This window comes from Danio aesculapii, chromosome 21 (assembly GCF_903798145.1).
Source record: "Danio aesculapii chromosome 21, fDanAes4.1, whole genome shotgun sequence".
Lineage (NCBI taxonomy): Eukaryota > Metazoa > Chordata > Actinopteri > Cypriniformes > Danionidae > Danio > Danio aesculapii.
Window position 1 is genome coordinate 4,669,653 of NC_079455.1, and position 26,596 is coordinate 4,696,248.

The following is a 26,596-nucleotide window of genomic DNA, read 5'->3' on the forward strand; positions in this document are numbered from 1 at the left end:
ATTGTCATCTATTAAGGATTTATAAATAGTCCTCACTTTAGGTCACACAACTGGTTGAAGTTGAGGTAATAAAGCATTTATTAACATACAAAATAACTATTAATATATGCCTGAATAATAAGAGATATGAATGTTATTTGAATAGTTTATTAATCATTTACTTGTGCTTTTTGAATGATCTTAAAATAGCACCTACTATTCTTAAATAACTGGTTTGTGAATAATGCAATACCTAATTAAGTAATGAAAGAGTAATCAAAGTATGAAAATACAATCGTTAAGCACCTTATAAATGTGCTTGTTAGTCACGAATAGTTTTTTAGCTGTATTTATAAACTGCTTATTAACGTCTGTTAATGTAGAGCTAATGCTAATGCTAACTATTTGCTGATTCTTAATGATTCATAGTGTGTAGTTATTATAATGTGTTACCGTAAGTTTTAATGAGGAAACAATGCTGAAATTTTGATCCTAAACATCTGTGTACAAATTTATTTTTAATTCGTTCAATTCATGTTTATTTCTATTGCGCTTTTACAATGTAGATCGTGTCAAAGCAGCTTAACATAGAAGTTCTAGTAAAATGAAACTGTGTCAGGCCATGAATTGATAATTTACTCTTTATAACATACTGTAAAAGTTGTCTCTTTCATCTTTCAACTGCAATTCAGGCCCAAATCTCTTCTGGAAAGACTTCTAGATCACAGATTTTGTTCTATTTCCGTGTTTCCTGATCATTTTTGGCCTTTTAAAGGAATAGTTCACCCAAAAAAATGACCATTTACTCCCTTTTTACTCGCTCTTAAGTGGTTTCAAATCTTTATGAGTATCTTTATTCTGTTGATCACAAAAGAAGACAGTTTGAAACCTGTAACCATTAACTTCCATAGTAGGAAAAACAAATACTATGGAAGTCAGGTCAGCTACAGGTTTCCAGCTTTCTTAAATATACATTCTTGTGTTCAAAGTGAGAAGCTCAAAAATATTTGGAACGAGTAAGGAGTCAGTAAACGAAGACAATTTTAGTTTTTAGGTGAACCTAATAGTCAATTTAGGGTTTTGGTTCAATTTAAGTTCACTTGTATAGCGCATTTTACAATAATTATTGTTTCACAGCAGCTCTACAAAAGGTGCACGTTATTGCATCACAATCAGATAAAGTTACAATCAGATGTAAGTTATTAGATACAGACATAGTTAACCTGCAGCTTTATTGCATACAGGTGATGTCCATGTGTACATGTTTATTCAAGTGGATTAAGTGTATGTGGTGTTCTTGAAGTCCTTGTTGGTTGGCAACATCTCTTTGTATGTGTTGTCCTTGAGGTCCTCTGATTAGCATCATCTTTTCACGGGTCTTGGCATAATCAGGAAGGGTATTCCAGAGTTTGGGAGCCATAAATAAGAAGGCTTGACCTCCTTTAGTAGACTGTGCTAATCTGGGTACTACCAGAAACCCTGCGTTTTGAGATCTTAAAGAGCGGGTTGGATTGTAGCGAGACAGAAGGTTGGTTAGATAAACAGTAGCTAGATTATTTAAAGCTTTGTGGGTAAGAAGCAATATTTTATAATCAATATGAAACTTGGCGGCCAGTGTAAGGAGGATAAAATTGGGGTGATATGATTATATTTTCTAGACCTGGTAAGAACTCTGGCAGCTGCATTATGTACTAGCTGAAGTTTATTAATAGAGGATGCTGGGCAAACAGCGAACAGAGCATTACAGTAATCCAGCCTAGAAGTCATGAAAGCATGAACCAGCTTTTTTACATCTGATATAGATGGCATGCTTCATAACTTGGACAAACCTGTCCTCTTTCCTGATCTATCCTAGCATGAACATCCAGTGACTTTTGAAACCTTTCTTTAACACTCTTCCAGGTCTATTATTATAATGCTCGGACACGCGAGTCAGCCTGGACCAAACCAGAAGGAGTGAAGATCATCCAACAGTCAGAGCTTAACCCGCTGATGGCAGCTCAGTCTGGAGGAGCTGCAGCAGCTCCTAACAGCACAGCTTCTGCTAATGTTGCTAGCACCACTGCTACTGTTGTGACTGACACCCAGAGCCTGTCCCCCTCCCACACCCTGAGCACCAGCCCCGACCCCAGCACTAGTCCGGCCCCGACTGCATCACAACCCTCCATCAGTGAGTACTGCATATACATTATAGAGTGGTCAATTGTTCCCAATCAGATATATCTGAATGTAAAATGAATTAGGACTGCACAGTATATCGGTTTAGCAGCGATATTACAACTTGCCAACCTGCTATAGTCACATTGCAGGATGTCAGTTGAATTTAAACAATTTGAACACACACGATTATAAAGTTTGCCAGTTTAACAAAGATTAATTATTTATGCGAAGAAGACTATACCATGTTATTTTACATTTTGATTATTCAATTTCTGTACCTCAATATCTCCATAAAGCGATGTTTATAAAATGGTTAGATTTAAATCTATTATTTAAAGAGCCCATATTATGGGTTTTTGAAAATGCCCTTCCATGTAGTGTGTAACACAGCTCTAAGTGAAGTGAAATATCCAGCTAAGGCTTAAATCTGTAAGTGTACAGTGTTTAAAACTATTGATTCATCTATAAAAGAGTCGACTCATTGTGCTATAAACGAGTCATCTTGATAACGAGTCATTAGGTGTTTCGCGATGACGCGGCTACGAAACACAAGTAGTTGCACGCGCAAACCCGGGAGATTTGAAACCTGGGGCCCCGCCCACTAACAGAAAAAAAGTCACACACACACACACACACACAGACAGACACCGGTGGAAGTCACGCTGTGAAGATGGATTTTATTGACAGTCTAATCAAAGATGAAACCTCAGCATTATAGTCCAGCCTCGAGCAGATCGAGTGCTTCTGGAAATTACATGCTTAAAAAGAAGACTTCATCGGTTTGTTAAAGGAAGGATCATTAAAGAATGTCAGAACATGGATCAGTGCATCATGGTTCAGTTTCTTCCCCCATTTCACAAGTGTAAGTACGTGCGAATAAAATTATTGCCTCGTTTACTCTATCTTGCACATTATGTATTTAGTTGTGTTTTGTTACTTGTAACCGCGTTCACTGTATCAGGTTAACTCTTTATATTCTCAAATCGCGTGTAAAGCCACGTTGAAAATGTGACGCGTGCCGCTTTGTTCACGGATCGTCAGCTGTTGCTACACGCATGCAACGGTCAAGTTTCAAAATAGTTCAGCTCAGTTTTCGAGGTGAGGTGTCTAAATTGCACCCAGCAAGCTGAACTGGCGCTCTAGGCATGTGTGTTGTGTCCTCGGGGAGGATTGTAATGTGTGTCGTGTGTGTGTGTGTGTGTGTGTGTGTCTCCGTGTCTCCTCTGAGGGTAATGTGTGTGTGTGTCTCCTCATCACGCCGCCCTCAACCCAATAGTGAAAACGTTAGTAAAATGAGGACCGGGGGGTGTCGCGGTTGAATTTGAAGACCGGGGGGGGTGGGGGCTTGGTGATATAACTGAGCGCCGCGGATATAACTGAGCGCCGCGGATATAACGGAGCGATTCGCGGATATAACTGAGCGCCGCGGATATAACGGAGCGATTCGCGGATATAACTGAGCGCCGCCTCCTCCCTATTCTGCCGCTCTAGGTCTCCTCTATGGACGCGCCGGCCCTGTGTGTGTGCGCGTGCGTGCGTGCATGCGTGTGTGAAAAGAGCAAGTAGACTGCGACGGGCTAGGAGATCTCCTCGCCAGTTCTTGGACTTTTTGCTCAATAAAATAGTTAGTCGTCAGTATTTTCTAGTCCATCGTCTGTATTTACATTCACCCACTGGCAGCCAAAATCCACTATGAAGCGTGTATGCACTGTGAATACTTTTATATTGTTGATTAGCTGCTGGGCGTTTCACTGTCTCGCGCTGAAGCCTTGTCCATGTCGACCAATCGCAGCAGGCTGTCATCGGTCCAATCAGCGCAGATTAGCTTCGCGCTGAGGACGGGTTTGGGAACAAATGAATCGCTGAACGATTCATATGGGAGTCGCTGGGATAATTAGGTAAAAATAAATGCAGATTATAAGACCATCAAAGTGTTGTTTGACCTTGCATGCATATTAGACTGTTGTTGGAGACCCTTACAACCTAAATATGACCCTATTTCATGTATAATATGGGCTCTTTAAATCTGTGTTTTATTTTATTAAGTATATCTATTTTTATTATTTTGTACATTTTATGCAGATGCACTCCTAAAAAAATCATCCCAACTGATGTAAAATAATGTTTTTGTAAAGTGGCCCTTACTAATATGAAAATAATAAACTTTTACACTATTATGGTTAAACAATGATTCCCCAAATGACTTGTTTTCTGAACTGTGGCTCCTAGTTAAACATATTAAAGTAGACAATAGCCGCGTTTCCACTATCGCGCCTAAAGCGAGCGAGCCAAGGCCAGTCGCGTTTCCACTATCACTTCCGGGGCGTAATCGGGCCAAAGCGGGGCTTCCTTGGGGCCAGCGTCCGGCCTTTTTCGGCCCGCCGAATACCTTGGGCCAAGGAGGGCCAACTGGGGCTTCGGGGCGGGGTTACGTACAAAGGCGGAGTTTTCCTGTCAAGTAAAGAGGAGACAAGATGCTTTCTTCCCTTAACTTTGTTTTGCTATCGTGCTTGATCAACTCACTAAGAAGAAGAAAAAATGGATAGCAGCCAAAATCTGTGTTCGAAGTAAATGCCGCCGAACTCGAATGTCCTTATCCAGGGATCGCTGTCTGGCCTTACACCAACAGACCACAAACAGTAAAAAAGCAATCGCTTCGGTGTTCTCCATCTTCCAGCTCTCGTAGTGATGCCAGGTTGTGTTTGTGGTTATAATTTGAGTTTTTTGTTCCCGCTGAAGTGGGCGGGTTGTGTGACGGGTTGTGTGACGTTTGATTCGGGGGACGTTCTGGGGGCGGTGTTTGCGTGACGCGCTGCGAGCAACTAGCCCGACAGTGGAGACGCGACATGATTTCGGCCTCATTTCTCAACCTCCCGGGCTATTGGCCCGGCCTGGCCCGATTAAAGCCCTGGCTCGCACTGGCCCGATAGTGGAAATGCGGCTATTGCAGATCCTGTACTTTATCGATGCTAAAAATATATATTGTGCTTTTTATGAGGTAATTAAAAAAAAATGTAGATATTTTTTACCAATTTAAAACATCTGCAAAGTTTTATCTAGTCATCTGTGTTCTTTTTTTTTTGCTTTGTTCCTCCTGTAGCGTCTGTGGTGTCAGAGATGCCTCCAGTGGTCTCTACTCCTCCTGTTAGTGTCAGCGTGACCCCTGTGGCAGTGGTCAGTGTACCTACAGTAACGGCTACAGTCACTGCAGTGCAGACGATGCCGCTGTTGCATCAGAGTCTTCCTCCCGGCCTGCCTGTGGCCCCGCCGGCTGCTGCAATACCGTTCCCCCCTGTCATGGTACCTCCGTTCAGAGTGCCTCTACCCGGAATGCACATCCCTCTGCCTGGTATGTAGGAATGAATTGATGTCTTGAAAGTTCTTCAAGTTGCAAAATATGGAGGCAAGAGAGAAAATAAAGGTTCAAATCTTTTGAGTTATACATTTTTACTTCTTTAAATTGAATTCCCTAATCATGGAAAGAAAACTAAAGCAACACATCCCTTTACATGATATTCCATTAATACAAAAACTATTTACAGAAGTAACCTGGAGTGTTTAGCCCTGTGTAACTCTAAAATTTCATTCATAATTATCTTTAAAGGGTGTTAAAAGTGTTACATTTGACTTGAAGAAGCCTGCAGAAATCCTGAAATAAGTTAAAGAGAGAGTTCACCCAAAACTGAAAATTCTGTAATTGACTACTCATCATTTACTTGTTTCAAACCTTTACGACAAGCAAATACTGTGGAAGTCAGTGGTTGCAAGTTTTCAGCATTCTTCAAAATATCTTCTTTTGTTTTTATGAGTGGAAAGAAACTCATAAATGTTTGGAAACACTTGAGGGTACATGTATCTATACATGTTAGGTGCATAATAATACGCGTTCAGTTTAGTGGTGATAATAAATAACTCTGTTAACCAGTAGATGGCACTCTTTTCATATATAAAGTGTGGTCAGACTGAGTTCCCTACATTTATTGGGATTTTTAAAATGTATTTATTTTTATTGCATAGAAAAGTAAGCCAGATTATTGGTGTTAAAGGAATAGTTCACCCTGAAAGGAAAATTACATCATCTATTACATCCTTCACCTACACAAAAGAAGATATTTTGAAGAATGCTGAAAACCTGTAACCACTGACTTCCGTAGTATCTGTTTTTAAACTATGGAAGTCAATAGTTACAGGTTTTCAGCATTCCTCAAAATATTTTTTTTTTGTGTGTTTAACGGAAGAAAGAAACTTATAGTTTTGGAACCACTCAAGATTGAGTAAATAGTAATACAGTTTTTTTTTTTGGTGAACTGACCCTCGAAATAAAAACATAATAATACGTGTGTTTAGTATAGTGGTGAACGTAAATAACTCTGTTAACCAGTAGATGGCACTCCTTTCACATATAACGTGCATTCAGACTGAGTTCACTCCATTTATTGGGAAATTTGGTGATTTTATTTTATTATTATTTTTTTAAATAATTTTTTATTAAAAAAAAAAATTACAATTATTATTTAATAAGTCATAGAAAAATAAGTCATTAAGATTATTGGTGTTAACTGAAAAGTTCACCCCAACATGATTTTGTCATCAATTACTTATCCTTTACTTGTTTCAAAGCATTATGAGTTTCTTCTGTTGAACACAAAATATGTTTAGAAAAATTCTGCAGACCTGTAACCATTGACTTCCATTGACTTTTGTTTTTAACTGAACAAAAAAAATACATCAGGGTTTGAAACAAGTTTTAGGAAATGATGATAAAATTGACATTTTTGGGTGAACTATCCTTTTAAGTCATGGAAATCTCTGTTATAATTAAATATTTAATAGAGTTACCAGTGGTCAGTAATTGTCACTTTATAAAAAGAATATATATATATGTATATATGAAATTATGTTTGGCATGGTTTTATCAATTTTTTGGCATATTTTTTCATGGTTTCCGCTACATTCATTCTTCCATGGCGGGGCGCCACGTCAAAATTCATACCGCCACGGCTACATTACAGCTTCCCATTCAAAACCTTTTATTTTTTAATAGCGGATAATAATCGCACCAAAACGTATTAAAGGGTAAGTAAATTATAATAGCACAAACTTTTCTGTAACAGTAGAAGTGCTGTGCGTCATTTGTTTAACTCTTTAAGGTTACGTGCTGACAGGTGCGTGATGCACCTAGTCGTTTCACTTTACTTTAGGATGCATTAATGCTACTCTGTAGGTCTATTGGAGACATTCATAAATATTCCTAGTAAATCTAATAAATGCTGGAGACATACTCGTTACATAAACACGCTAAATCGCACTCAGCAGCGTTTGTTTGAGAGCACACATGAAGATCTGCGCGCTCTTGAAGCGGCTTATATTTGAGAAGGCGTGCAAGAAGTTTTGTGCATGAGCAGAGGAAATCAGCGCGCAAGCAAAGAGATTCACACGCTCGTAGGTTATTACATAAATGCGATCTCAACTTCTACTGCGCTCACGACATTTGTCATTAAACTAACGCCACAGGTAGTTGTTGGATGTGTGTAAAAAAAAAAGGCCTGCCGCCACAGCTGGAAAACATCCTAGAGGAAACACTGTTTTTGTAAGGCGACCTTGGATGACTATTGGTTTATATACACTCACCGGCCACTTTATTAGGTACACCTGTCCAACTGATCGCCAACTCAACTTTCTTATCAGCCAATCACATGGCAACAACTCAATGCATTTAGGCATGTAGACATAGTCAAAATGATCTCCCGCAGTTCAAACTGAGCATCAGAATCAGGAAGAAAGGAGATTTAAGTGACTTTGAATGTGGCATCGTTGTTGGTGCCAGACGGGCTGGTCTGAGTATTTCAGAAACTGCTGATCTACTGCGGATTTTCACGCACATCCATCTCTAGGCTTTACAGAGAATGCTCTGAAAAAGAGAAAATATCCAGTGAGCGGCAGTTCTGTGGGCGCTAATGCCTTGTTGATGTCAGAGGAGAATGGCCAGACTGGTTCCAGCTGATAGAAAGGCAGGAACAGTAACTCAAATAACCACTCGTTACAACTGAGGTCTGCAGAAGAGTACTCTGAACGCACAACACGTCCAACCTTGAGGCGGATGGGCTACAGCAGCAGAGAACAGGAAACTGAGGCTACAATTCACACAGGCTCACCAAAACTGGACAATAGAAAATTGGATAAACGTTGCCTGGTCTGATGAGTCTCGATTTCTGCTGCAACATTTGGATGGTAGGGTCAGAATTTGGCGTCAACAACATGAAAGATGGATTCATCCTTGTATCAGTGGTTCAGGCTGGTGGTGGTGTAATGGGGTGGGGGATATTTTCTTGGCACACTTTGGGTCCATTAGTACCAATTGAGCTGAGTATTGTTGCTGACCATGTCCATCCCTTTATGACTGCAGTGTATCCATCTTCTGATGGCATGACAATGAGTTCACTGTACTCAAATGGCCTCATGGATGTGCATCCAACAAATCTGCAGCAACTGCGTGATGCTATCATGTCAATATGAACCAAAATTAGGTGTACCTAATAAAGTGGCCAGTAAGTATATATCATTTATAAAGAAGACATTTCTGGACACCCAAGGTCACCTTACCAAAAACAGGCCAAAAACCATTAATAAAACAATGCCAAACAATTTCAAATGCATAAAAGATGAGAAAGTTACAAATACAAACACATCTTAAATGTAAAATACCATGATTAAAATAGGCATAAGAAAGCCTGCTTAAAATGATTAGTCTTAAGACTCATTTTAAAGGCATGTGAAGTGGGAAGACTATCACTAATTTAAAATTAGAAATATTTAATGAAATATTATTTAATTTAATAATAAAAATAATATTATTATTTTGAAAAATAGAATGGGGAACACAATTTTTTTACATTTACATTTACATTTACATTTAGTCATTTAGCAGACGCTTTTATCCAAAGCGACTTACAAATGAGGACAAGGAAGCAATTTACACAACTATAAGAGCAGCAGTGAACAAGCGCTATAGACAAGTTTCAGGTGTGTAAAAGTCTAAGAAGCAAAACATTAGTAGAAATTTTTTTTTTTTTTTTTTTTTTTTTTTTAGAGAGAGAGAGAGAAAGAGGGCTCAGTTAGTGGTATAGCCAGAGAGGCAATTGCAGATTAGGAGGAAAAGTGGAGACTAAATAGTTGAGTTTTTAGTCGTTTCTTGAAGACAGCAAGTGACTCGGCTGTTCTGATGTAGTTAGGGAGTTCATTCCACCAACTGGGCAGATTGAATGTGAGAGTTCGGGAAAGTGATTTCTTCCCTCTTTGGGATGGAACAACGAGGCGACGTTCATTCACAGAACGCAAGTTTCTGGAGGGCACATATATCTGCAGAAGTGAGAGCAGATACGAAGGAGCACAGCTAGAGGTCACTTTGTAAGCAAACATCAGAGCTTTGAATTTGATGCGGGCAGCAACTGGAAGCCAGTGCAAACGGGTGAGTAGCGGAGTGACATGTGGTCTTTTGGGTTCATCAAAGACCACTCGTGCTGCTGCGTTCTGAAGCAGCTGAAGAGGTTTGATAGAACTAGCTGGTAGCCCGGCTAGCAGAGAGTTGCAATAGTCCAGTTTGGAGAGGACAAGAGCTTGAACAATGAGTTGAGCTGTATGTTCAGATAGGAAGGGTCGGACCTTTCTGATGTTGTAGAGTGCGAATCTGCAAGATCGAGCAGTTCTAGAAATGTGGTCAGAGAAGTTCAGTTGGTCATCAATCGTTACTCCAAGGCTTTTTACCATTTTGGATGCAGTGATGGTTGCTCCATCCATCTGGATTGAAAAGTTATGGTGAAGAGTCGGGTTGGCAGAAACTTCAAGCATTTCCGTTTTCATGAGGTTAAGCTGGAGATGATGATCTTTCATCCAGAGTGAAATGTCTGACAGGCAGGCTGAGATGCGAGCTGGAACCGAGGGATCATCAGGGTGGAAAGAGAGGTATAGCTGGGTGTCATCAGCATAGCAGTGGTAGGAAAAACCATGTTTCTGGATGACTGTTCCTAAAGATGCCGTGTAGATAGAGAAGAGAAGTGGTCCAAGCACAGAGCCCTGAGGTACCCCAGTGTATAGATGCTGTAGGTTGGACACCTCTCCCCTCCACGACACCCTGAATGACCTGTCCGAGAGGTAGGAACTGAACCATTGAATAACAGTGCCTGTGACGCCCAGTGACTCAAGCGTAGATACATTAAGCATATACATGGATATTTACCCCAGAAGTCACAAAAAAAATTGTTTTAATATTTAATATTGTACATGACTGCCCAACTTCAATTAAAACGGCAAGTTATATATATATATATAAGATGGACTTTTACTTTGTATTTGGACACATTGAAAAAGAGCAGATCAGTAAGGAACCCTCACTCATCCCCAGTTGTGTTCTTGTGAAACGTGTATATCTTTTTTCTTCTCATCTATTGGTATTGTTATTATTTTTTTTATATTTTATTTGAACTACTGCTGAAGGACAGTCATGTTTCTGCAGCAGTAGTAATGGGTCGATCACACTACGGCATTCACATTCTAGATCAAAGCTCAATTTTTACAGCAGAAGCAAAGGCTCTCTTTTTAGCTCTGGAACACATTGAAAATGCTGAAGGACACAATTTTATATTTTTTTTCAGACTCAATCTTGTCTACAGACATTAAATTCTTTTAAACTGGAGCATCACATTATTATCGTCATTTTTATCAAAGTGAACAAACTACAGAGACAGTTTTATAATATAGTCTTCTGCTGGATCCCAGGACATACTGGACTATTTGGAAATGAGCAAGCCGACAAAGCCACCAAAACAGCCCTTGCAGGAAAGCTAAAGGAGTGTAAAATCCCACCTTCGGATCTAAAGCCACTAATAAAAGGCTACGCTCTTAACAAATGGCAAGCAGAATGGGATCAGTGCCCAGATAATAAACTTTTTGAAATTCAGCCAGACATAGGAACAAAATCTAATTTATTTTTTAAGTCAAGACATGATGGGATTGTTTATAGAAGATGCCGCATTGCCGCAATGCCCTATTTTTAATGTTATCAGACAACAATTTTGATCTGGAGAGACTTTACATGAAATATTTTTAAATGTGAATCCTTCTAAAATTGTATATATTATATATTATCATTATTATTACTTGTGTATTTTACCTGGTATATTATTTATTGCTGTTAATGACTTTTAATTGGTATATTATATTTTATAATTATAGAAAAGTGGTATTTATAAAATGTGGTAAACTTGATCTGGTTTTTTTTGCCATGACATAGCCAATGAAGCTGAAATGGCAATAAAATTAACTCTCTCTCCCCTCTCTCGTCTAGTTATTTGTTTGTCAATTGCTTTAATGTATAAACATACAATAATATAATTGTATTTGTTTGCTAAGTGCTATTCTTTCTTTGTGCCATCAGGCATGGGCCCTCCTTTAGTTCCCATGATGCATCCTCAGCTAACTATCGCTGCGTCTCCCATGTCTCTGGCGGGTGCTATTCCGCTTCCTGAGTGGTCCGAGTTCAAGACGGCTGATGGAAGGATCTACTATTACAACAACCGAACGCTGGAGTCCACCTGGGAGAAACCTCTTGAACTAAAAGAGAGAGGTACTCCAGAAGTTTGGGAGGTTGACCAATAACTCTTGCATTTCAGTATGTCAAAGCAGTGTAACTGATCATGTTCTATTGGATTTTAGGTTGTTATTCAGATTATTCTTTGAAGTTATTTCTAACACTGTTAATGCAAAGACAGGTTTAGAGTTTTTAGCCAAAATAAATTGTATAACTTTTAATATAATCTTTTTCTTGCTATGAAAATGGCTATGGAAGCTGGCGTGGCGTTAAACTCAAACAGATGAACGAACATTTCAGTATGCCAGTATGTTATTTTCAGAAATGCTACTTATTTTTGTCTGAGCAGATAAGGACAGCGACAAGGCTAGAGATGGCCATAACAATATCAATTCAGATTTAAAGTTTATAGACATTGAAGCCAAAGCTGACTTCGGGAAATCTAAAGAGGTAAGTTTAATAGCTCACAAATGGTTTAAACATTGCAGGTTCTGGAAATATTATTGATCATGTCTCTGATGTTGAAGTTGCCCAGGGAAGAAGATATGACTGAGGAGGAAAAAGCCACACAGAAGGGCAAACCTGTAGCCACAAATCCCATTCCTGGTACACCCTGGTAAGCTTTTCTCCTGTCTCCATTTCAGTAATTGTGGGTGTGATAAGCTGCAGAGGTCAGAGAGGATAGGAGGACAGCAGACGCAACAATGTCTTGACAACTTTTATTTAGAGAATAGCATTAGAAGTTTCCCTAAATGCATGCTGTAAAAGTGACCACATGGTTTTGGTAATTCGACGTACATCACACAACTACCCACTCATAATGTTACCTAGTTTCTCACAACCCCTAATCAGAAATAGTTGGGACAGTATGGAAAGCGCAAATAAAATTAGTTATTTCTAAATTTACTTTAACTTGTATTTCATTGCAGATAATACAACAAATAGTATATGTGTTCCTCATGATTTTATTATTATTATTATTATTATTATTATTATTTAAGTAAATGGATTCCAATTTTGGTTCTTGCAACACATTTAAAAAAAAAAGGTGGAACAATAAAGCATTTACCACGTTGTAATGTTGCCGGGACTGAAGACACCAAGTGATGAAGTGTTTCAGGTGTAATTTTGTCCCATTCTTCCTGCAAACAAGCCTTAAGGTGGGCAACCGTACAGGTCTTCGTTGTTGCATTTTGCACTTCAAAATGCGCCACACATTCTCTATTGGAAACAGGTCGGGACTGCAGACAGGCCAGTCAAGTACCGATATCCTTTCTCTGCAGCCAGAGCTTTGTAATGTGTGCGGAATGTGGTTTTGTTGGATTTGTGTGGGCGTCCCAGGAAAAGAAGGCAGCATATCGTGCTCCAAAATCTCCATGTACTTTTCAGCGTTAAAGGTGACAGTAAAGAAGTTAAAGTTACCTTTGCCAAGTGCACTGACACAACCCCGTACAATGACAGACCCTGGCTTTTGGACTTGTTGCTGGTAATGGTCTGAATGATCCTTTTCTTCTTTGGTCTGGAGCACACAGTGTCCATTTCTCCCCCCCAAAAAATAAAAAATACTGATTCGTCTGACCACAGTATCCACTGTGCGATTGTCCATCCCAGATGCCTCATAGCCCAGAGAAGTCGACGGCACTTTTGGACCCTGTTAGTGTAGGGCTTCCTTTTGGCACAGTGCAGTTTTCACTGGTATTTGGTGTGGTGATATCGCTTATAGATGAATGATGATTCTTGATACAGTGTCACCTGAGGGATCGCAGATCACTGTTGTTCAGCTTAGGCTTGCGCCCTTGTCCTTTATGCATTGAAATTCCTCCAGATTCCTTAAATCTTTTAATGATGTTCTGCACTGTTAAAGGTAAAATATCCAAATGTCCTCCTATCTTTCTTTAAGAAACATTGTTTTTAAACATTTCAATAATTTTCTTACGGATTTGTTGACAAACTGGCAATCCTCGGCCCATCTTTGCTCCTAAAGGACTAGATCTTTCTTAGTCTGCTTTTGTACCAAATCATAATCTCCTGTTGACATCACCTGTTTCAAATCACATCATTTAACCAATTAACCGAATTAGTAGCCCTAAATCTCTTGTCTGAATAACAGGAAAGGATCTATATTTACAAATGAAATGAAGTTGACCAGACGAAACATAAAATTTGTGTTTATACAGTCTGCAATGTAATACAAGTCAAAGTAAATTTGGAAATTATAAATTTTTTTTGTTTTCAGCAGAAGGAACTCAGAAAGGTTTGAAAACACATGAGGGAGAGTTCATAATGTAATTTATCTCTATAATTGTAAGTGTTCTACAGATGCTCCTAACTTTTGTCTTTCAATATGCATTAAAGGTCCCATCAAGTTTGCATTATTATTATTATTATTATTATTATTATTATTATTAATAATATTAATTGTTTTTTTTGTTTGTTTTTTTTTTGATGATTGAAGTCATCTTAACTGAAACATGAAGACGGGGTCGGTCATACTGTAGTTCTTCCCCCTTTTAAAAACAGCTAATAGTATTTAGTTTTTTTGAGGGATGTGAGAGTGGCTGAGCTAAATGAAAATCAAATGAGAAGCATTATGAACAGGGCGGGCATGTCAGATACTAAAGAGCATTTGATTGGTCAGACGATTTGATGAGAAATGGAAGTATGAGGTGACAAAAAAATTGTTGATCCATTTGGAAATGAAGAACTGCAAGTTTTGGATGTTTATATTTTCCTAATGTACATTTTGGAGCACACTATCTTGCCTATATTCTTAAGTCTAACATGCAGCACCTATACAACTTTATTTTAATTTCATTAGACCTTTACAAATGGAACGCATTTCTGTTGTTGTTTATTTTTAAGGTGTGTGGTCTGGACTGGAGATGAACGTGTATTTTACTACAACCCCACTACTCGACTGTCTATGTGGGACCGGCCCGAGGAGCTAGTGGGCCGCGCTGATGTGGACAGATACATTCAAGAGCCTCCCCACAAAAGAGGCCTTGATGACAACAAGAAAATAGGTGAAACCATCTGTGACCTCATAAATTCAAATTGCAGATTTTTTTGGTCTTTTTGTCGGTAAAGCAGCTAAAAAATTAGTTTATTTTTTATTTAAAAGCACTTTTATTTTGCATGCAGGTTTCAACAAAGAAGAGATTGACACAGCCATGGAGGACATGCTAGACGACGAGCCTTCTAAAGCTAAGAAGAGGAAGTAAGTACCAACGGCAGTTAAGAGGATTCATAAGGGGCCAAGCATTGAGCCCTGCAGAGCACCTAGATTGTGTATGATATAGCAGAGAGGAGAAGCATCACAGATTATTTTCTAATCATATACAGAAAAAAGAAATTGAGACTGCTTCCAAACCACCAGTGTTGATTGGATCATTTTGTGTCACAGTTGAGGAAATCTTCGGCGACTTTTTTTGTGCACCCAATGCTTGTCTTAGCTGTGCTAATCTTTAGTTTGGGTCTGTGAAAAGTGGTGACTCCATAACATTGACCAAATCAAATCAGTCACTGTTTCCCATCAGTGCCCTTCACGCCTGCCTCCCCCTGACCCCAAACAGTGGTCCTGTTGCACTGGGGACTATTTTTCAGGGAACGCTTCTAAGCTCTGGCGATGCCAACATGGGCCTCCAAGGTAACCCACCTTGTTTGACCTCTTTTTAGCCTTCGTTAGGCAAACCCCAGTGAACCATCCAAACTTCAGCCCTTCAGTCATGTGTATTGACATAATAAAGATTTTGGGATTTGTTTTCAAGAAACCAAAGGCAAAAAAATATGAATGTTTGTGCTTGAAGATTTCAAAACCCATTATAAACATTATAAACCACTTATCCCTGTTAGGGATGCAACGATTGTAGATTTTGGTTGTACGATTACAGTCTGAGGAATAATCACGATAATTATGCATTCATTAATTTCAAAACACTGCTAGTTTAGTAAATCACATGAAAACTCAGTAACTAATTAATACAGCACAAAATTAATTTTAATTAATTAAAATAATTATAAAAAACAAACAATAGTCCACTTATCTTTGGACTTAAAAATAAGTGAAAAAAGTTTTTGGCATTTAAACATGAGTAATAATAATTTTGCACTGAAAATAAACGACAGAACAATGAATATATAAATAATTAAATATTAGGTATTAAAAAAAATTGTATTTGTCTAATGAAAATCTAAGCTACATATTAGATTCCCTTTAAAAGGCTCATTTATACTTCTGCCTCAAACGCACACATATGCTACAGCGCAGCCTACGCGTGGACGCATAGCCCTCACCGTGGCCACCAGCGACACTGACGAACACCTCTCAAAAATGGAACGACGCGTAGCGCAAGGTCTGTGATTGGTTGGCTTGGTAGCCCTGACGAGTGTGGGCGGAGGTGTGAGCTGCGTGAGCCCAATGCAGCGAGTAGTTACAAGCGTGGAGTCCCGTGAAGGAGCTCCAGATGGAGACTGTTGTTTTGTGTTTACCTTATGATTAAAGTTGTTGTGCATCCGCCGATTCCAGCCACAACATGAGTGAGTTTGAGCCACTTGTACATTAAAGTAGCGTTCAGAGAAAACAAAACACCAGCGGAGAAATTCGACACAGAGGAACATAAACACCTACTGCCAGCTAGCGTTTCAGACGTGTTATTGCAGAGCAACAGAAACAGCGCACAGAAGTATAAATGCATGGCTATGTGCGTTGCAATTGCCATGGGTCACGCCGATCACTTGATGCAGAAGTATAAACCAGGCTTTAGCCTTGGTGTGCAAGCTCGTAACTTTAAATGGCGTACAGTTGAAATAAGTTGAGCTCCAGATTAGCATCCGCCATGTGAAGTCGCAAAATCGGGAGCTTTGCAAACTAAATTTACTAAATACATCGTTAGGGCTGCACGATTTTGGCTAAAATGAGAATCACGATTAAAATCAAGATGACGATTTTCTCACGATTCCGTATTTATAAAATAAAGGTTAATATGAGTAGGAGTACTATTATTATTGTTATTCTCAAACATATGCTAAAACAACAATAATAATATTAGGCCTATGTGTAGCTCTACTGTTAAAATGCTCAATTTTGTATAGACTTGGATTGGTGGACTTGAACAGACTTTAAATATGTCCTGTTTGTTAATTTACAGTAAAGTGATGATACAACTATTCATAATTCTGAAGTTGAATTATTGTTTGAAACATATCCTTGTCAATGAGAACATTATTAACCATTTTTCTCCACTGGTAAAATCAGTCACTTTGGAAAAAAAAAACGAATGCAACTCATACTTCCTGCGCGACTTCCAAACGATTACCCGGAGCAACAAACTGAACATTATTTACAACTTTATTAGCTGTTATTCAAAGCTTATGCAGGTTCTGTTCACTAAAATAGACATTATTGGTGGGTTATCGCGTGTCCTCTCGGTAGTAAACAAACGGTACGTCAGCTTGTGTGATTTCGCGGCTGCAAATACATCATTACATTAAGACAGAAATGACATTTTGGCTGAATAGTAGCTTATAAATACAGGATGTGACACTTTTAATGCCATTTGGAGGTGTCCATGTTGCTGTACATAGGCTATGTAAAACAATGTGAAGACTTGTGCGATCGCATTTATGCTTCGCGTTGGCTGTAATGTAGAAAAGCTGAATTAAGATCGTATGGGAGGTCAAATCGAGATCACAATATTTTTTAGATTAATCGTGCAGATCTATACATAGTTGCAACGCACTCCAAGTTTGTCACAGCTGCTAAATTGTTCTGTGGACTATTTCTGAACCTTGCGCCTTAATGTCGAAAGCACCGCGTCAGAAAAAGACTGATTCGACGAGCTTTACTGTGACCGCGAGTCATCCAAAGACAAAACAAGCACGATTATTGGCGCTACAATAATGGCAGCCAATCAAGCTTTTGGAAACCAGAATTCACTAAAAGTTTGACATGCGTACAGCTGAGCTTCGAAAAGAAATATCGTCCCTGTGGGAAGTAGTGCACAACTCACTAACGGTGGTAACTTCAGATTTAAAAGCACACAATGGGAGACTAACTAGTCTGGAAAATGCAACATCCGAGTGGACGACTAGTCTACAGGCACTTGAACCGAATGTGACCTCCCTACTGAGTGAGATTGCTGCTCTTCAGGCCAGTTGCATAGATTTGCAATGCCGTTCTCGACAGTTGGCATAACGTTTAGTTGCAGCAGTTTTGTTCTATGCAGAAACGCGGTTTTGAGAAGCCTTTACGATTAATTAACCATGATAAATTAAAGCTCGGTTAATAGTGAAATCGGTTAATCGTTGCATCCCTAATCCCAATATAAGGACTACAAGGAAAATTCCTTCCTTTGACTTTGAACTCATTTCACATTCAATTAGCTTAATCAGGCTGTCAAACTAAAATATGGTTAATTAGATTTGAATAGTCAATACTTCAATTAAGCTTCTACGAGCTTCTATTTCTATGAGTGTAATGTTTTTCTCCGCTAAAATAGATCATAAAATTAATTCAGTTGACTACCAAAAGATTTAGGTATTTTTATTAAGTGAAATTTGATAGAAAAGGGGATTCTCTTCAGTTTTTAACCATTACATACTAGCAAAACAAACAAACAAAAGAGTAACGCAGTTTAAAAATGTTTTTCCTTACAATCGTCCTCTTCTCACTTCTTCAGGAAGGACGATGTGAAGGAGCCTGAAGCCGCGAAAGATGTGGCCGTGGAGGCCGAGCTGAAGGCTGCTCGCGATCGGGCCCTGGTGCCCCTGGAGGCCCGCATGAACCAGTTCAGGGACATGCTGCTGGAGAGAGGGGTAAAACACTTCAATCCAACGCAATACTCTAACCAGCTCTGTAATGTTAGACACATAAATCTGAATGGAAGCCCACCAAGGTACAATCTTATGTTCATTCTTGTTCCTATCATTCTGTAATATGATGTAATTTAGAGTGTTACATTCCTCTCTGCTCTTTCTGTCACTTCACTTTCTTACCCTGTCCTTTTTTGAATTGAGTGACGTGGTGGTAGATGATTTATGCTTGATGATAGGGATGGGCGGTATGACCGATATCTTTAGGAATTCTGTTTAGATGTTTTTAGCTAAAAACACCCTATACACGCTCAATACACAGTTTAAATCAGTGTTTCTCAACCACGATGGATCAGCAGCTGTGCACATTTTTCATGTCTCCTTAACCAAACACACCTGATTCAGATCAATTTCATGATTGTTAACGTGCTATCTTTTTACCCCTAAAATCAATACAGAAGTCCTGTATTGGATGCAAGATGGCATCAGATGAATGAAATGAGAGCATGTTGACATTGTAGTATGAGAGATATGAAACATGGATGAGCAGTTATAAGTGTAACCAAGGCCAACTAGCGAAGTGCAATGCAGGTAAACCTCACTTCTCTGACCTCTAAAAGGTGCTCTAGCGACAGACGCTAGAGGACATGGTCTTTAGCCTCTTTGTTAGAGCAACAAACTCCCATACAAAGAATTGCCGGTTCGATCCCAGCTTCGACCAGGTTGGGTGCAGTAGGACCAGCGGGCTACACATGGGGGTTTCCCCGGATGGGAGTGAGGTTTAGGGGGGTGAGTGTAACGTAGGCTAGTTTGTGAAGTGCTATGCAGGTTAACCTCACTCCTCTGACCTCAATGTGCTCTAGCGACAGATGCTAGAGGCCATGGTCTTTAGCTTCCTTGTTAGAGCAACCAACTCTCATACAAAAAAATCTCCAGTTCGATCCCAGTTCAGACCTGGTTAGGTGCAGCAGAACGGTGGGTTACAAGTGGGGGCTCGTCCGGGATGGGAGTGAGATTTAATGGAAGCCAGCTAGCAAAGTGCTATGCAGGTAAACCTCACTCCTTTGACCTCAAAATGTGCTCTAGCGACAGACGTTAAAGACCATGGTCTTTAGCCTCCTGGTTAGGGCAACTGACACCCATACAAAGAATTGCCGGTTCGATCCCAGCTCAGACCGGGTTGGGTGCAGTAGGACCGGCGGGCTACACATGGGGGCTCTTCCAAGATGGGACTGATGTTTAGGGGGGTGAGTGTAACTGAGGCCAGCTAGCGAAGTGCTATGCAGGTAAACCCTACTCCTCTGACCTCAAAAGGTGCTCTAGCGACAGATGCTAGAGGCCATGGTCTTGTTAGAGCAACCGACTCTCATACAAAGAATTGCCAGTTCGATCCCAGTTTAGACCTGGTCAGATTCAGTATAACAGGTGGGTTACAAGTGGGGGCTCGTCCGGGATGGGAGTGAGATTTAGCGGGATGAGTGTAATGGAGGCCAGCTAGTGAAGTGCTATGCAGGTACTCAAAAAGTGCTCAAGCAAAAAGATGCTAGGGTCCATGGTCCTTAACCTTCTTGTTAGAGCAACCGACTATCATACAAAGAATTGCCAGTTCGATCCCAGCTTAGACCGGGTTGGGTGCAGTAGGACCAGTGGGTTACATAAGGTTATACAGTGTTTTTATTGACAGCAAATCAAATACTACATATTGAGTTGTGCAATAAATAGTCATACCGCCCAGTCCTACTTTTACAGTAGTGTTCATGCCTTTTGTCACTGTTCATACTACAATCTCTATCTGCTTTTTATACATATAAAAAAAAAAGCATTAGTTCTACTTTGTTGCATGAATTGCCAAATAATTGCTCTTACCACAGGAGAATGTACCTTTGCATTAGATATTCGAGATGTTTTCACTTTGTGCTGATTCATTTAATGTGAACACATGAGAAAAAATATGGAAGCTCTACATTTATTACTATATTTTTAATATCCAGTTGTTCAGTAGTGTAGTTGTTGGTGATTGTAATTCAATGTTAATTTAATTTTGCTGTAATTGCAATATTAAAATGATTCTTTTATTGGGTTCCAATAGTTGTTTGAGTAATGATTCACTTGACTTGTTTTTCTTATAACAGCCATTGCATAAGTTGTTGTTTGGAGAGTAATTTTTTCTGTCCACTTCATATCTGCAGGTTTCTGCTTTTTCCACTTGGGACAAAGAGCTGCACAAGATTGTGTTTGACCCTCGGTATTTACTGCTCAACCCTAAAGAGCGGAAGCTGGTGAGTGCCATTTGCTGCTTTGCCTGAATGAGCAGAAGTGGGCAGATTTGTGAACTCGTCTCCATTGACTGTGCAGGTGTTCGATCAGTATGTGAAGACTCGTGCTGAAGAGGAGAGGAAGGAGAAGAAGAATAAACTCATGCAGTCTAAGGATGACTTCCGGAAGATGATGGAAGATGCCAAACTTCACACTAGGTCTGTTGAACAGGCCTTTTCTACAGTTTTCAGCACTAAATAATTAAACATCTTATGTAACCTTCTTAAACGTGGCTTAAATATCACATAAAAACAGATTGGATTAAGCAAATATGCATTATGCACGAAGTTGCTTACAGTGTGGTACTGATTTTATACATCAGTTCGACAAATAAGAAGTTTATATTGGGTGAAGTAAAATTTTGAATACGATCACTCAGAGTGCTTTCATGCCTAGTCAATTGCTTTCGAACTTTCGTTTTTCTGCTTAATTAGGGCATATGTGAACATGAATATTAGACTCATTTTGTTTTAAATAAAATATAATTGGTCCAAGATCTCCAGAACAAGATCTCAGCTTGGTTAAAATTAACAGATTTTTACCGGCCTGGTGAACAGCGAAAGCAATTCTATCACAAAGCGGGCAACAACACAATGCGTGATGGTAATTATGCAAGTGAGTGTCTGTTTGTCTTTTTGTCTCTGTCTGTTTAGAGATGTAGATATACAGATATATAAATGAATAGATGGATAGATAGAGAGAGACACAAACACACATGAGTAGGAGTAAGCTAACAAATATTAATGAAAATGTGAAGATAGATAGATAGATAGATAGATAGATAGATAGATAGATAGATAGATAGATAGATAGATAGATAGATAGATAGATAGATAGATAGATAGATAGATAGATAGATAGATAGATAGATAGATAATTAATGGATTATAGATAGATAGATAGATAGATAGATAGATAGATAGATAGATAGATAGATAGATAGATAGATAGATAGATAGATAGATAGATAGATAGATAGATAGATAGATAGATAGATAGATAGATAATTAATGGATTATAGATAGATAGATAGATAGATAGATAGATAGATAGATAGATAGATAGATAGATAGATAATTAATGGATTATAGATAGATAGATAATTAATGGATAATAGATAGATAGATAGATAGATAGATAGATAGATAGATAGATAGATAGATAGATAGATAGATAGATAGATAGATAGATAGATAGATAGATAGATAGATATAGATAGATATAGATAGATATAGATAGATAGATAGATAGATAGATAATTAATGGATTATAGATAGATAGATAGATAGATAGATAGATAGATAGATAGATAGATAGATAGATAGATAATTAATGGATTATAGATAGATAGATAGATAGATAGATAGATAGATAGATAGATAGATAGATAGATAGATAGATAGATAGATAATTAATGGATTATAGATAGATAGATAATTAATGGATTATAGATAGATAGATAATTAATGGATTATAGATAGATAGATAGATAGATAGATAGATAGATAGATAGATAGATAGATAGATAATTAATGGATGATAGATAGATAGATAGATAGATAGATAGATAGATAGATAGATAGATAGATAGATAGATAGATAGATAGATAGATAGATAGATAGATAATTAATGGATGATAGATAGATAGATAGATAGATAGATAGATAGATAGATAGATAGATAGATAGATAGATAGATAGATAGATAGATAGATAGATAGAGACACAAACACACGTGAGTAGGAGTAAGCTCACAATTATTAATGAAAATGTGTATGAAGACAAATTATTAAAAGACTTATTCTAATTTTAAAATAATGAAGAATGGAATAATAATAAAAAAAGATTATGATGGTATTTTTACAATCCTTGGCGTATAGAAATAAGTTTAAGGCAACATCGAACAGATCTGACATGAGTTTCACTTCATATAGTACTGTGTATGTGACCAGTAAAATTAGAATTTTGAACATTTCATATTTTTAAACAAGACGATTAGACATTTAAAAAAGCGAGCAATTGGTCCATGTGTTAAATTTCTGTCCACAGAGGTCATGTATTGATCTTCGATTGGTCTCACGCAATCATGTGATGCGATTTCGCAGGTCAGAGTTTAGCAAGCTTGAACTTTCTGACACAGTGAACTGCGAAACTTGTCGCACGATCTTGTGTTTCCGGTTTGACGCATTCACGTGCGTATGAACGGAAATCTATGGGGAGAAAAGGGCAGTGTGACCAAAGCTTGAGGAGAGTTGACTCGCACCTGACTTTTTTTTAACAATTTTGGACCATTTCGAAATTTAGCCATTTGAAAGTTAACAGCACCATATGTAAAAAGCAACTTTGTAAAAATTGTAATCCCCGTTTCAGAACAAAGCAATCGATCTACAAGTGTGAATGCAACCTCAGAGAAACATTTCTGTGTTTCATCCCTGACTTGAATCTCTTTTTAATCTAATACAGCTACTTTGTCTGTTTCCAAATGAATCACCCATTTGAATGAATCGTTTGAATGAACCGTTCAATGCATCTCTCATTAAGGGAATTTATACCAAAACTAAAGCATACAAAGCAAAATAATGTTCAAGTATTGTTACTTTCCTTTGTTTTAATTACCCATAGTTGAGCCATTACTTTCGCTTTTACCTTTTAGGACCACATTCAGTGAGTTTGCAGCAAAACACTCAAAGGATCCTCGCTTCAAGGCCATTGATAAGATGAAGGACCGAGAGGTGATGTTCACAGAGTTCATGACCGCCTTCAGAAAGAAGGACAAAGAAGACTCCAAAAACAAAGTAGACAAGGTCTGCTTCTACAATCAGACAAAAAACACTTCTTTCATTGACTGTTTATGAGTGAGATAAATTAACTCATCACTATCACCAATGTTTTACATCTATTCATGATAAACTATAAATCATTAAAGAGGTCTAAAACCTCTGAACACGTATTTTTCCACTTTTTTGTTATGTAGGAAGAGTACTAGAATAAAGCACATTTACTGACATCCTACAACCCGTGAGACCATTTGCAATTACATTTTTAATCGACAATATTGTAGTCTGAACATAAAGCAATCATAACAAACTATGTATCATGTGAAAGCTTAAAATTCCTTGTTTCCATATCTGGTGATTGGTATTACCTAGCAAGAGTTATTTATTAGTTTGCAACAAGGATACTCATCAGTTGGGGAGGATTACTTTGCTACAGCAATCCACAAATACATTTTTCAGAGGTGAAATTCACTTTATTTACCTCCAAACCTCCCATACTACTTTTAAATGTTATGTCTACTTAACAAATATTGTCAAAAGTCTGAAAAAATGCAGTTCATATTCCTCACAACATGGGGGACACCTTTGTATGGTCACCAATGTAAACTGGAGCTCATCTGTTGGTTGTTTTTGGTACTGCAGCCAAACAATTTTACTGTAAGCTCATTTTTTTGACCTATCAACTTCAAATTTGTAGTTGAAATTAGCTTTTTTGGTTGTTGTTGTTAATATTAAACAGACAATTTGGTATAAATCATGTTTCTGACTGCTTACGTTGTAAGAGTAATAGATTAAAGCACATTTACTGACACCATAAAACCTGTAAGACCATTTGTAATTACATTTTTAATCAACAATATTGTAGCTTGAACATAAAGCATTCATAACAAACTATGTATCGTGAAAGCTTAAAATTCCTTGTTTCCATATCTGGTCATTGGTATTACCTAGCAATAGTAACAAGGATACTCATCAGTTGGAAAGGGTTACTTTGCTACAGCAATCCACATATAAATGTTTTTTAGAGGTGAAATTCACTTCAAATACCTTTAAACTTCCCTTGTTACGTTTGAATTTTATGTCTACTTAACAAATATTGTCAAAATATTGAAAAAAATATTCATATTCCTCAAAACAGGGGTGACCAATGTAAACTGGAGCTCATCTGATGGTCGTTTTTGGTACTGCGGCCAAACAAAATCTTACTGGAAGTTTTGAAAATTTGGTGGTTGTTATTAAACTGAAAACTTTGAGTGATACATTGTGTTTCTGGCTGCAGGTCAAGCAAGACTTCTTTGATTTGCTGTCAGACCATCATGTAGACATCACTCAGCGCTGGAGCAAAGTGAAGGATAAGCTGGAGACGGACCAGCGGTATAAAGCTGTGGAGAGCTCTGCTGCTAGAGAAGAACTCTACAAGCAGTATGTGGAGAAGCAGGCCAAGGTGAGAAGAATATATAACAGGAACATCTGTTGTCCCGGAATAATCAATGCAAATTGAAGGGGATGCTTCAATGTTTTTTAGAACTACTCTGATGGCAGCACAATTTGTTTTAACTATGTACAATTTCTATACCTATGCAAGATCTATCAACTTCAAAAATATCTTCTCAATCTATTGCAGATCAAATTTGTGAACGATTAGTCTTATTTATTTATGTTCAGTTCTTTGCAACAGATTTTTGAGCCATTTTTCCTCTTTTTACTTTGTGTGTGTGTGTATATGAAGAACAGTTCATATCGCTCTGTAGTACTTGATTGTTGAGACACCTGGCAGAATGTAACAATATTTTAAAAAGTCCTTTTATGCAATACTGTAAGCATTAATCTACTGGTCAGATGTAATTATAGGAACATTCAATACTCTTGTAGAGTGTTTCATTGTCTTTGTGTGTCGTAAAGAAACATGACACAATTTTGAATGAAGAATGTTCGACATGATTGTTAGGATTAAAATCACAGACAGTACATGTGCAATATTGGATTGAATCAGGTCAATGCCCGATCTGGAAAAAAAAAATAATGGCACATCCCTACAAATTCATCCTGAAAAATATGAACTATTAATCTACACACTGGCCACTTTATTAGGAACACCTTGGCAGTACTTGCTTGGACTTAGTTTTGCATTCAAAACTGACTTAATTTTTCCTCGACAAGTCGCTTAAAACGTTCTTGAGAGACTTTTGTCCAAATTGTACCAAGAAATCACACCACTCACCAACACCACCTGCCTGAACTGTTGATGTAAGGCAGGATGGATCGCTGTTTGATTGCCGTTTATGCCAAATTTTGGTCTTACAATTTAAATTTTGCAGTTCTCTGACATCAACAAGACACTTTCACCTACTCGCTATTCTGGCTACAACATCCACATTCATAGTCACTCAATCTTGCAGTCCTCAATCTTGGTCCTCACAACCCCCAGCTGTGCACATTTTGTATTTTTCCTGTACCTCTTCAGGGGTTTGTTCCATTCGACTGTAAGTGCACTGCCAAGTGGACATCACAGGATTAGGGTTGGGTATCGTTTGGGGTTATTTCAATACCTGCTAAATCGATGCTTTTAAAATGGTACTGGTGCCAAAACGGTGTCGATACTTTTGTGCCACAAAATTATAGCGGATGACTCTAGAAAAATCTTTTATTAGACAAAAAAAATAATTTTAATTGAACAATATAATTAAAGTTTAAAATGTACTTATTACCTTAATCTGACTAAAGTCATAATCGAACTAAACAGAAATCGAATTAAGACATGCGGAGTATGCCTTAGTCGCATTGAAGTGCAGTACAGACATGTAAACACCTTAATCCAGGGGTCACCAATCTCGGTCCTGGAGGGCCAGTGTCCCTGCAGGGTTTAACTCCAACTTGCCTCGACACACCTGCCTGGATATTTCAAGTATACCTAGTAAGACCTTAATTAGCTTGTTCAGGTGTGTTTGATTAGGGTTGGAGCTAAAAT

The 26,596-nt window shown here is 38.2% G+C and overlaps 1 protein-coding gene across 1 annotated transcript in view; it reads left to right on the plus strand.

Annotated features, from left to right (window-relative positions):
* tcerg1b (transcription elongation regulator 1b (CA150)) overlaps positions 1-26,596 on the plus strand; it is a 44,348-nt gene that overhangs the window by 10,075 nt on the left and 7,677 nt on the right. Inside the window, exons 4-15 of the mRNA XM_056445951.1 lie at positions 1,882-2,149; positions 5,240-5,488; positions 11,573-11,761; positions 12,075-12,175; positions 12,253-12,341; positions 14,588-14,748; positions 14,867-14,942; positions 18,403-18,538; positions 20,725-20,814; positions 20,891-21,009; positions 23,505-23,655; positions 24,908-25,072. Of these exons, the coding sequence (XP_056301926.1) occupies positions 1,882-2,149; positions 5,240-5,488; positions 11,573-11,761; positions 12,075-12,175; positions 12,253-12,341; positions 14,588-14,748; positions 14,867-14,942; positions 18,403-18,538; positions 20,725-20,814; positions 20,891-21,009; positions 23,505-23,655; positions 24,908-25,072 (1,794 nt within the window). The remainder of the gene's footprint in view (positions 1-1,881; positions 2,150-5,239; positions 5,489-11,572; positions 11,762-12,074; positions 12,176-12,252; positions 12,342-14,587; positions 14,749-14,866; positions 14,943-18,402; positions 18,539-20,724; positions 20,815-20,890; positions 21,010-23,504; positions 23,656-24,907; positions 25,073-26,596) is intronic.